Source organism: Mus caroli, chromosome 5 (genome assembly GCF_900094665.2).
Source record: "Mus caroli chromosome 5, CAROLI_EIJ_v1.1, whole genome shotgun sequence".
NCBI classification, from domain to species: Eukaryota; Metazoa; Chordata; class Mammalia; order Rodentia; family Muridae; genus Mus; species Mus caroli.
In genome coordinates, this window is record NC_034574.1 from 144,550,404 (window position 1) to 144,562,660 (window position 12,257).

Genomic DNA, 12,257 nt, shown 5'->3' on the forward strand with positions numbered 1-12,257 from the left:
TCTCTCTCTCTCTCTCTCTCTCCTTCTTTTATGTTATCATGCTGACTAGCTTGCTTCTGTGTAGACAACCCCAGATGCTGTGAGTTCATGAGTACAGAGGTTCTGTCGTGGCTGAAAGATGCTATCTCTGGTCCTCCCCAACCTCTGCTCTGACAACCTTCCTGTCCTTAGATGGTCCCCGAGTTGTGAGTTTCTACGAAACCACCGTTCACTGCACCAAGAAACTTTAAGAAGTGATTTAAGTCGTGTCATATATTTCACCCAAATAATTAAAAATATCCCCCTAAGCCAGGTGATGGTGGTGCACACCTTTAGTCCTAGCACTCAGGAGGCAGAGGCAGGTGGATCTTTGTGAGTTTGAGGCCAGCCTGGTCTGCAGAGTGAGTTTCAAGACAGCCAGGGCTACACAGAGAAACCCTGTCTTGAAAAACAAAAACCAAAACAAAACAATGTATGTGTGTGTATGGGTGTATGTATATGTGTGTATGTGTATACATGTGTGTGTGTGTGTATCCCCCTAGCTACACACCACCTGTTAGAAGTTTGTAGCTGGGCACATCCACATGGGGGAGGGGTCACTTTGCTCAAACCCAGTGTCCCAGCTCCTGAGTTTGTTTGCTCATAGCTACTGGTGCTGTTAGTTGACCAAAATGAAGCAGGTTACATACAACATAGAGTGTCATGGTTGTCCACCGCTGTGAGGAGAGACTTTTATCAATAACAAATTGAATATATGTTTTGTACTCAACCTCCCTCAGACCTATTTTTACTTTTTAGTGAAACCTAAGGCAGCAAGCTGCTGTAAGTTAGAGGGACTCTTGCCTGCACACTCATTTGTACATTTTTCCTAGTTTGGAGAACTGACCCTACCATCATTTACATGGTCTTTCATACTTGTTTTCAGTTAGACTCAATAGAAACTGTTATTCTGGGATGGTTCTGGTAGAGAAGTTGTGAACTTAGTACATTCAGAGTTGAATAAAAATAATCCAAAAATGTTGCCTCTGGCTCTGAAGACTTGAACCTTAAAAGACTACGCAGGTGAGTATTTTTCCTGCAAAGCTGAGAGTGTGAAGCACTTGTGGGCGCTTGGCAGTGGAAGGGGATTCTGACAAGTTCCCTCAGCATCGGAAACCCAGGGGTCTCCAGAAAGGCAGTTTCCCTCAGACCCTTTTTTATTCATTATTTTTATTGCTCTCCTTTGCAAACACAGCGCTCACCCTGCCCCTTGGAGAACAGCACGATTACACCTGACAAAACCTGGGCCAGAGAATCAAGAACAGGGTTCACCGGACTCCTCTTCATTTATGGGCGGGTTAGGTGAAGGTGCCTGTTCTCACATGACTATTTCAGAGTGAAACCCAGCTTAGCTTGCCACTGTGAGGTGGGCTGTCTCTTTCTGTGCAAGCCATAAGATTTCCTGATGCTGCTTGCACACTTGGCCTACATTTCCTAGAGACTGGTGTTTTCATTTTGGAGGCTTACATATTCATGGCTGAGAAGAGTCAAACCCTAAAACCACACTTTAAAAGTCCCACCCCATCCCTGTCCTTGCCCCCAGCACCTGCCCTCACCCTGCCCCCCCCCAGGGTCCCCCCCTCAGCCCCTGCCTCCCAGGGTTGATGATGGCACTGTCTCTTTACATACATTTAAATCATCAGGTTACATTATCAAAGTTTTGTTTTTTGGTTGTTTGGGATTTGGTTGTTTTTGGTGGTGGTGGTTTTGGTTTGGTTGTTTGGTTTCTTGAGACAGGGTTACTCTGTGTAGCTCTGGCTATCCTAGAACTCACTCTGTAGACCAGGCTGGCCTTGAACTCTGCCTCTGACTCCAGAGTGCTGAGATTAAAGTTGTGTGCCACCATTGCCCAGCTGTGTTATCTAAGATTTTTCATCATCTCTCAAGCCGACAAAAGGCAACAGTTACACAGATTTGACAAACAAAACAGGCCTCAGTACAGTCGTAATTTTAACAAGCACAGTTAAGTAACACTTTGTGTCACTTTGTTTTCTGACCTCAGACTACTCATGAGTAAATTTTCTTCATTTCTTTTTTTTTTTTTTTTTCTTTTAAACAAATTTGTTTGTTTGCTTCAAAGCAGTCTTAGGACTGGAGACATGACTCAGTGGTTAAAAAGCACTGACTGCTTTTACAGAGGATCCTGGTTTGATTCCCAGCACCCACATGGTGTCTCAGAACTGTCTGTAATTCCAGTTCCAGAGGATCTGACGCCCTCTTCTGGCCTCTACAACCACTGCACACATGTTTTGTTTGCACACATGTTTTGTTTTGGTTTTGTTTTGTTTTGTTTTTTTAAGGGTAATGTATTCTTTCTTGTGAACATCAGTTTAAGTATTCAAGTGGAAGAAAGCCTAATTGTGCACCTCTTGCTTGCTGGAGTTGTTGAAGTTATGCCTGCACTTTTTCGGGTCCGCCCAGATAGCTAACAGTTGCTCTGTTCTTTGTAGGTGGACACTACTCTCTCTCAGTTTACTGACCCGAATGTCTATCTGTGGGATGTGCATCACAGTAAGAGGCTTATTAAAGTAGATGGGGTTGTAGCCAAGAAGAGAAAAACTTACTGTGCTGATTTCTCTGCCATCCGGCCTCAGATAACCTTACTTCGAGAAATGCGGGTCACCCACTTTCGCTTCTCCCTGGACTGGGCCTTGATCTTGCCTCTGGGTAACCAGACCCAAGTGAACCACACGGTTCTGCACTTCTACCGCTGCATGATCAGTGAGCTGGTGCACGCCAACATCACTCCAGTGGTGGCCCTGTGGCAGCCAGCAGCCCTGCACCAAGGCCTGCCACATGCCCTTGCAAAACATGGGGCCTGGGAGAACCCGCACACTGCCCTGGCGTTTGCAGACTATGCAAACCTGTGCTTTAAAGAGTTGGGTCACTGGGTCAATCTCTGGATCACCATGAACGAGCCAAACACACGGAACATGACCTATCGTGCCGGGCACCACCTCCTGAGAGCCCATGCCTTGGCTTGGCATCTGTACGATGACAAGTTTAGGGCGGCTCAGAAAGGCAAAATATCCATCGCCTTGCAGGCTGACTGGATAGAACCGGCCTGCCCTTTCTCTCAAAATGACAAAGAAGTGGCCGAGAGGGTTTTGGAATTTGATATAGGCTGGCTGGCAGAGCCTATTTTCGGTTCCGGAGATTATCCACGTGTGATGAGGGACTGGCTGAACCAAAAAAACAATTTTCTTTTGCCCTATTTCACCGAAGATGAAAAAAAGCTAGTCCGAGGTTCCTTTGACTTCCTGGCGGTGAGTCATTACACCACCATTCTGGTAGACTGGGAAAAGGAGGATCCGATGAAATACAACGATTACTTGGAGGTGCAGGAGATGACTGACATCACATGGCTCAACTCTCCCAGTCAGGTGGCAGTGGTGCCTTGGGGGCTGCGCAAAGTGCTCAACTGGCTAAGGTTCAAGTACGGAGACCTCCCGATGTATGTGACAGCCAATGGAATCGATGATGATCCCCATGCCGAGCAAGACTCACTGAGGATCTATTATATTAAGAATTATGTGAATGAGGCTCTGAAAGGTGAGACCCCGCCCCCTCAATCCCGGAAATGCATCAGAGCGTGTATGGTTCTTGGTGGAGAGGAAGCCACTGCCCATCCTGAAGTAGAACTAAAGACAGTGATCTTTCCTTTGGTGAAGGAGCATGCTCCGGAAGGGAGAGGAGGACAGGGAGGGGGAGGGGAGGGGAAGGGGAGGGGGAGGGGGAAGGGTGGAGCCCAGAGTCCTTAGCACTGTCCTGAATCTGTCAAAGCCTAGCCTCTTTTGCTTCAAAGGACCCCAGATCTTCCTTCCCTTCCCTTCCCTTCCCTTCCCTTCCTTCCTTCCTTCCTTCCTTCCTTCCTTCCTTCCTTCCTTCCTTTTTAGCTTTTCTTTATCATTTTTTTCTTCCTACTTTTAAAAATTGTTTTTGTGCACATACAGAATAACCGAGTTCCTTCCTTATGAGATTTTGTTCAGGTGTGTGGGGATCTCATTGTAGATTGCTTTCATTCACTTCTGCCTCTGCCCTCCCTCGTCCCCCTCTCTATTTCTTGGTAGCCCTCCCTCCCTCCCTCCCTCCCTCCCTCCCTCCCTCCCCCTCCTCTTCCTCCTCACAGGTTATCCTAGGTTTTCTTGTCACATTTACACTTTGTTAATTATTTAGTTTTCTTGAGAATTTCATGCACGAGTACTGTGTTTGTATTATTTATGTCCCTCCTTCCTTCCCTTGCTAACTCCTCAGTGCCCCTAATTCTCCCTCAAATTCTGACTTCTCCTTTGTTTATGATTGTTACCCCCCCACACCACATACACACACATAATACACACACCCCCACATTCATACTACACAAACACCACACATACCACACACATACACATATATCACACACATCCACACATACCACACACACACAAACACACACACACACCATACATACCACACACATATCCACACATACATACCACACACACATACATACCACACACATAAATACCATACACACACACACCCCCTATCAAGTCCATTTAATGTTGCTGGTATGTACATGTATGTACACTTGGAACTGGATGACCTATCAGGGAGCTTAACACCGTGAGAAGACTGATTCTCTCTCAGCTGCCCCTGATTGCCTGTTGCTCTTCATTTAGAAGTGTGGCTGTGTGAGGTTTCTCCCACTGGTGTTGGCATGTCAGCTGATGGTGTTACTGTGCAGGTCCTGTTTAAGTAGCCAGACTTCATGTGTACAGCTTTCCTATCATGTCTGGGACAATGATCACAGGATGGAACTTCTGTACCTAAGTCAGTGGAAAAATAATAAAGGAAGGCACAGATAGATTTATTGTAAGGACACCATCCAGAGTATCCAGAGTACCAGAACACCTCTTGCCTCATATGTGTATGTGTGTATATGTGTGTATGTGGTGTGTGTATATGTGTATGTGAGTATATGTATGTATGTGTGTATATGTGTATGTGTGTATGTATATGTGTGTATGTATATGTGTGTATATGTGTATGTGTGTATATGTATGTATGTGTATATATGTGTATGTGTGTATGTATATGTGTATATGCATGTATGTGTATATATATGTATGTGTATATGTATGTATATATGTGTATATGTGTGTATGTGTGCGTGTATGTATAAGGACATTTCTCATTTGTTCCTTTCTCACCCTTACCCTCTTTTGTTCTCTAATCCCCTCAATTTAGATCTCTTCCTCAGCACTCATAATTCTATAATTACTGATTTCATGTCCTTGTGAGCACACACGCACACACACACACACACACACACACACACACACACGTAACATACGAGCCGTAAGAGAAAATGTACAATCCTTGTCTTGAGTCTCAGTTGGATCCATTTTCCTGCAAACGGCATCCTTTCATTCTTCACTTCAACAAAATCCCAGCATGTACCTGTGCCTTTCTTTATGTCCAGTTTTGTTATCCTTTGATCTATTGACATCTTGTACTTGTTGTGAATGGTGCAGCTGCCCCCACAGCCATTTTAACTGTGTGTGTTGTGCATTTGCCTATTTGTTCTGGTGTGAAACCTTTCCCGGTGAAATCTGATGAGTCTCAAGTGTTGTTGAACGGTATCTAGGCTTTTCATTATCTGCCAAGGCTGTGTAAAAAGGCTGAGCTGTGTACGAAGTATTACAGTCAACCCTCTCCTGCCCTTTTCTTTTCTCTAGCCTACGTGTTGGACGGCATCAACCTTTGTGGCTACTTTGCGTATTCACTTAGTGATCGCTCAGCTCCCAAGTCTGGCTTTTATCGATATGCTGCGAATCAGTTTGAGCCCAAACCATCTATGAAACATTACAGGAAAATTATTGACAGCAATGGCTTCCTGGGTTCTGGAACACTGGGAAAGTTTTGTCCGGAAGAATACACTGTGTGCACCGAATGTGGATTTTTTCAAACTCGGAAGTCTTTGCTGGTCTTCATCTCGTTTCTTGTTTTTACTTTTATTATTTCTCTTGCTCTCATTTTTCACTACTCCAAGAAAGGCCAGAGAAGTTATAAGTAATGTGAACGTCTGCCTGGCCATTTGCTTTGGGATCAAGATGTACACGCCATCAGCCGTTTGCACCTCTCTGTGTTGTGAGCCGCATTCCACACATTTCGATTCTAGAAAACCCTTTTTGTCATGGATGGTAGAGGTTTTAAACAGGAATTGATGAGAATAAAATATTGCGGGGTGAATGGTATCTGAATCTGCTCTCTTTGGTGGCAACTACAGAATTATACTCACCACAGTTTCTACAGTGCCCCCGAATGGAAGGCATGGAATACAGTAGGGATAACAGTGCCAAGCAGACAGAAGTTTGAAGAACAACTTTAGGGACTTGTTTATCCATGGCCATTTTAAAATTCACGCCTGTTGGGGAGTAACACTTTCTCAATTACCATCTTAACACCTGGACTTTTCCTGATCCAGTTTTACAAGGTGAAGTAGAAAAATATCCAGCAAAGGTGGCCAAGAGCCCCAAGTCCAGAGCAGCCCATTAAGAAGCGCTATTCCTACCATATGCTGCTAATGTCAATTTACAAATACACTTAGAAAGCACATTATGGACATTTGTATTCTTGTGAATGTTTTTGAGGTGTGCCCTAAACCCCAGATCCTTGAGGGCTTATCTCTTACCGACTTTCCTTTCAGAGCCTGCCTGTTGGAGATTCTTCCCCCGCCCCCTTCCCTTTTCCCTCTTGCTCTGCCCCCCTTGCTCCACCCCCCCCACCCCGCTTTGCTCAGCCCAAAGATTTTTTATTTGTTTCTCATTACCGAAGGTTGTGAGCCACCATGTGGTTTCTGGGATTTGAACTCATGACCTCCGGAGGAGCAATCATGCTCTTAACCCACATTGAAGATTCTTTTGATAAATATTCACAAAAAATAAAGATGAGCCATGACCTGCTGGCCTCTTCAGAAGCGGAAACTGAGTGATTTGATTGAACATCCTTTTATCTTTGACCAGACCTTGGAATGAATGCAGTGACCTTTCCCACAGGAAGAAGGATGAGCTCTCAGTCAAACTGTAAAGAATGCCTCTTTAGAATATGCTGTCAATGCTTGGATGCCGTGATGTTCAACTTTCTTAGTCGATCCGACAGCAATCCAGTGTGAGCACACTGGGAACCTGTCCTTGCGGCCGCCGAGATCTACCGTGTGCTTCTGTACCTGTGAAGAGGCTTTGACGTAGCCCCTCTTTGAGCTCTTACACCAAACCATGCTACTGACTTCTGTAGAAAGGGCTAATTAGGTCTTCTCCTTCTACACCTGATACCCTAAGTCTTACTGACTCTCACAGGGGAAGTCTCTGTGCTACACCTGAGTGGTCTTATCAATAAGCCTGATACCAGATCAGGCAAGATAAATCCGTCATAGCAGGCATGGCTACCCTTGCTGACACAGGGTCACAGCGCATAGCTCATCACCCTGTTATTCTTCATCTTGCGATGTGGTATGGTTTTCCTGGTGAATTATCAGCTTTTGCTGTGGTATTCTTTATACATCTGGACTTATTATTGAAATCAAATGCTATAGAATCAATAGTTTATTTTATGTCTATTTTTCTTGATTGCAGAGTAATATATATTAATTGTAAAAAATTTAAGAAACAAAACTATATGTAAAGAGAAAAATTATAATATAATACAGAGATGCTGCTGACAGTTCCTATGTGTTGTATTTTGTGTACTGAGATCATGTGATATGTAGGCATACATCTTCTTGGATTTTTTTTTGTTTTTGTTTTTGTTTTTGTTTTTGTTTTTGTTTTTGTTTTTTTTTGAGATAGGGTTTCTCTGTATAGCCCTGGCTGTCCTGGAACTCACTTTGTGGACCAGGCTGGCCTCGAACTCTTATTCATTTTTGCTGAAGTAATTTTTCTGTCATTAGTCTTCAAGAGCAAAACTTTAATAGTTATGGAGAATATTGCCGGAACAGCTCAAAACTATTTTATTTGTTGGCTCAATTTCCCATTAATTAGTTCAATAATAAATATCATTTAGAAATAATTTTCTTGCTGAATCATTTACTCTTCTTACTCCGGGAATGTAAAGAGAAGTAATTCTGTTTCTTGAGAAAGCATTATAACCAATCTTTGTGCATCTTTACCTTCTACCATAATTATGTGTCTGTGGATTGGTAGTGATTTTTTTTTTTAATAGTAAGGATGGTAGTTTGAGCTTATAATCTAGTACTTGGAAGGCCGAGACAGGAGTATAACTGGGAGGTCAAGGCCAGCCTGGGCTATAGACTCTGTTTTTTAAGTAACAAAGCAAAGAGTATTCTCACATTTGCTAAGGTGACCAGAGCAATAGGGTCATTCAGATGGCCACAGGAGCTGAGAGACACGAGAGAACAACAACAGACAAAAAGCCAAAGAGAACAGTACGAGAATGGCAAAGTGCTAGGAAGAGAAGAACCAGACACCGGGAAGCCCACCAGCTCAATGAGCATCATGGGAACTTCATGTCCAGTAGAACTTCAGAGACCTCCAGCTATTGGCTAGACAGAGGAGATGGGGCTTCTTGTGCCAGACTCAGGGACTGGGGTAGGGAGAGAGGGTCTAGGGGGAGGGGCTTTTGGCTAGTGGGGTTGCCTTTGTTGTCTACTGTAATGACTGAGTTTAACTAGACAACTCATAAAGAATGGAAGTTTATTTAGGTCAAAGATCTGCCCAGACCTGTTGCTGTACAACCCGGTGGGGATTATCACATGGCAAGACAGAGCAAGCTCGTCAGTACTTGCTTCCTTATAGAGCCACCATCTTCTTCATGGGGACCCCATTTTCCTGACCTCATCTAATTCAAATGATCTCTGAAGACCAAATCTCATTAATGTATCTTTGGAGATTAAGAGTCCAATATGTAAATTCCCAGGGAGACCCTCAACACCGAGATAAACCAATCTACCTCTCCCTTCTACAGTTCCTCTATAACCTATAGAATAATTCACATCTAGTTCCCAACTAGGCTAAACAATTGGTGGAACGTATCCTTTAAAGACCTATATGTGGATTGTTGCTTTTCTCATAGCTGTGATCAAATACCTGACCAGAAATAACTTGGGGGTGGGGCGGGTTTATTCTGGCTTAAGATTCAAGGAGATAGGGTCTATCAAAGCAGGTGAAACGTGACAGCAACTGCTTCAGTCAGACAACAGAGAGAGGACAAGCATAGGATGAGGCTTTCCAGACTCAAGGCTTGCCCCTAGTAACTCACTCCAACCTCCTAACACGACCAAAACCTCTCAAAACAGTACTGTCAACGGGAGACCAAGAGGGAAGCTTTGACATGGAAACCACTACATTCTACCCATGGCTCCCATAGACTCATGGTCATCCCATGGCATAAAGTATATCCTTTCTAAGTTCAAAAGTTCCTTATTGTCCTTTTTTATTTTCAGATTTTATTTATTTTTAGTTTATGTGTAAGTGTTTTGCCTGCATGTATGTCTGTGCACTACATGCATGCGGTGCCAATGGAAGCCAGAAGAGGGCGTCGGATCCTCTGGAACTGGAGTTAAAGATGGCTGTGAGCCACCATGTTGGTGCTGAGAATCAAATCAGGGTCCTCTGCAAGAGCATTCAGTGAACTTAACCACTGAGCTGGCTCTCCAGCAACTCCACCCGCCCCCTCATCCTCACTATCTTTAATAGTTCCAATACTGATCAGAGGTATACTAAAGTCTCAGGCTGAGGAGATGGTTTCTCTCCTAAAGTTGTCTTTGGGGGGTGGGGGCGAGGGGCGTGGCTTTATTTCATCACAGCGATGAAAAGTGTCTGACATTATTTTTCTAGACTAATCCCACTTACTCTTAACATGTTTCAGCTTTGTTGATAACTCAATGTTTAGAGCTCAATGTTGTAAAAATAAAGTGTTACTATCAAGATGGTTTATTTACCCTGACACATCAGTTAATTTTTGTGACTTTTCATAGACATGTTCAGACAGATTCCTTTAGTAAAACTGAAAAGAAAACTCAATTCTTATATTTACTTTTATGATACTAAGTTATTTTGTTGTGTTATTTTGTTTAATTATACAATTTTTTTTATGAGTAGAATCCTGAAGACCATTTGGCAAAGGATACATCCTTACTTGTGTCTTGTACCATCTGCTCTTTTGAAACAATCTAATGACACAGACAGAACATTAGAATTTGCCTATTTCTTATTTAGTTGGAAATAGTTGCAGACATCAATTTTTCATTTATTTACAAAATCTTTAGTTAGTAGAGTTTCTTCGTTTAGTATAATCTTTGAATATGCTTATTTTATGGTAAAACAATTTAACAGTTAATGACTTTATTTATCTTATATAATTTTTTTGCAATAGAAACATCAGCCATTTCCCTTAATAAATGACTAGAATTGATGAGTTTGGAACTTTCCATTTCTTTTGGGCTGCAGTTTCTGCTAATTACAGCTTAGCGCACAAATGTTGCCTAAGGCATTTTGTATTATTTTGGTCAAAGTGAATCAAAAGCTTTGGCTAGCAACATCCAAGCTATTAGATGGCAAATTGTGCAGTGTTCATGGCCTTAGTGCTACATTTAAGACATGGACTCCTTTCTGCCTTTAAATCACAGGCTATCCTGAGTCTCTGATAAACAGCCCGAGGCTTCAAATGGAATGTTTCAACAGACAGGAGCGGGGTGGGGGTGAGGGGGGGGCAGAAGTGCTAAGCTGTGAAGGAGAAGAATGGACTTAAAATTAGAGAAAGATTGACAGTTAAGATGAATGCACGAGCAACATGATGAATGGGTCAGCTTTTATTGTTGTTGGTGCCATAATAAAATGGCTTTAATTTATCCCTGCCTGTCATTCCTTACCAACCCACATAGCTGGCAGTGCAGGTTAATCATCCTGCTAGGTGAGGTGCAGGAATCTAGTGCCTGAAGACATGTGACATCACCATGACTCATCCAGGGAAGAAGGAAGGACAGGGACAGAGCAGGAGAGTGGGTGAGGGGTCTGCTCTGCGGGATCCTGAGTGGAGCAGCACTCACAGAGCCTGTGTGTGTCTGTATGTGTGTGTCTGTGTATCTGTGTGTCTGTGTGTGTCTCTGTGTGTCTGTGTGTGCCTGTGTGTGTGCCTGTGTGAGTGCCTGTGTGTGTGTCTATGTGTGTGCCTGTGTGTCTATGTGTGTGTTTGTGTGCCTGTGTGTGTGATTTCTCCACCCCCCCCCACCAGTTCTGAAGACTGAACTTGGGGTCTTGCACTTGTCACTCGTTAAGCAGATGCTCCACTATTTATTGAGCTAAATCCCTAATCACAAAGCTTTTGTTGTTTTCGGTCTAAGACAGGTTCTCACATCCGAGGTTGGTCTTGGACCACATTACATAGCAGAGGATGGCCTTGAACCTCTGATCTTCCTCTCTCTACTTCCCAAGAGCTGGGATCACAGCTACAAATCACCACACCTGGTTAGTGTGGTGCTGGGGACTGAGGGTTCCTGCATTTTAAGCAAGCACACTTTTGATGGAGCCACAAACCCAGCCCTGGCAAAACATTCTTGGAAAAAAAGAAATCTGCCAACTCCTATGCATGGAAAGAGAGGGCCTGGAGTTCAGAAGGACCAAGTTCTTATGTAGTAGAGGCAGCCCCAAATCAGATCGGGATCTTGGAACTGCTTGTCTACTAGCACATTTGCTTTACAACCTGAAGCAAGATATCTTTTCAACCAGGGATTGTTCTCATCTATAAGGGGATAGAGTGATTAAGATCAGTGGGATCTAGCATTGGTAATACATTCCAGTCACCTGGGAGCTTTAAATAACAAACAAACAAACGACGACAACAACAAAAACCAATAGAGCAGCTTCCCTGGGGGTAGGATTACCACAGAAGCTAAAACAAGAGCAGGGTAATTTCATCCTGGCTTCTCCAAATCTTAATATTTTTGAGAAAGAGTCTCACTCTGTAGCCCAACTTGACTTGGTACTTGCTGAATAGCCCAGGCTGCTCTGAAACTCCTGGCAATCGTCTGGGTCAACCTCACAAGTGCTGGGATTACAGGTGTGAGCCATCCTACCCAGCACCAACTTTAAGACTTATAGGAATTACGTAGGCATGGCAGTTTGAATGAGAAATGAATTACCCTAAGCCCAGACATTTGAGTACTTGGTCTCCAGTTGTTGGTGGTGTTTTGAGAGATGTGGCCCTGCTGGCTTTTATTTTATTTTATTATTTATTTATTT

At 43.4% G+C, this 12,257-nt stretch overlaps 1 protein-coding gene and 1 pseudogene across 1 annotated transcript in view; one reads left to right on the top strand and one right to left on the bottom strand.

Annotated features, from left to right (window-relative positions):
* Positions 1-8,067, top strand: part of Kl (klotho) — a 41,052-nt gene extending 32,985 nt beyond the window's left edge. The window contains exons 4-5 of the mRNA XM_021163850.1: positions 2,469-3,570; positions 5,739-8,067. Coding sequence (XP_021019509.1) covers positions 2,469-3,570; positions 5,739-6,076 — 1,440 coding nt within the window. The 3' untranslated portion in view covers positions 6,077-8,067. The remainder of the gene's footprint in view (positions 1-2,468; positions 3,571-5,738) is intronic.
* A 3,287-nt stretch (positions 8,068-11,354) lies between these two features.
* LOC110295003 overlaps positions 11,355-12,257 on the bottom strand; it is an 11,639-nt pseudogene continuing 10,736 nt past the window's right edge.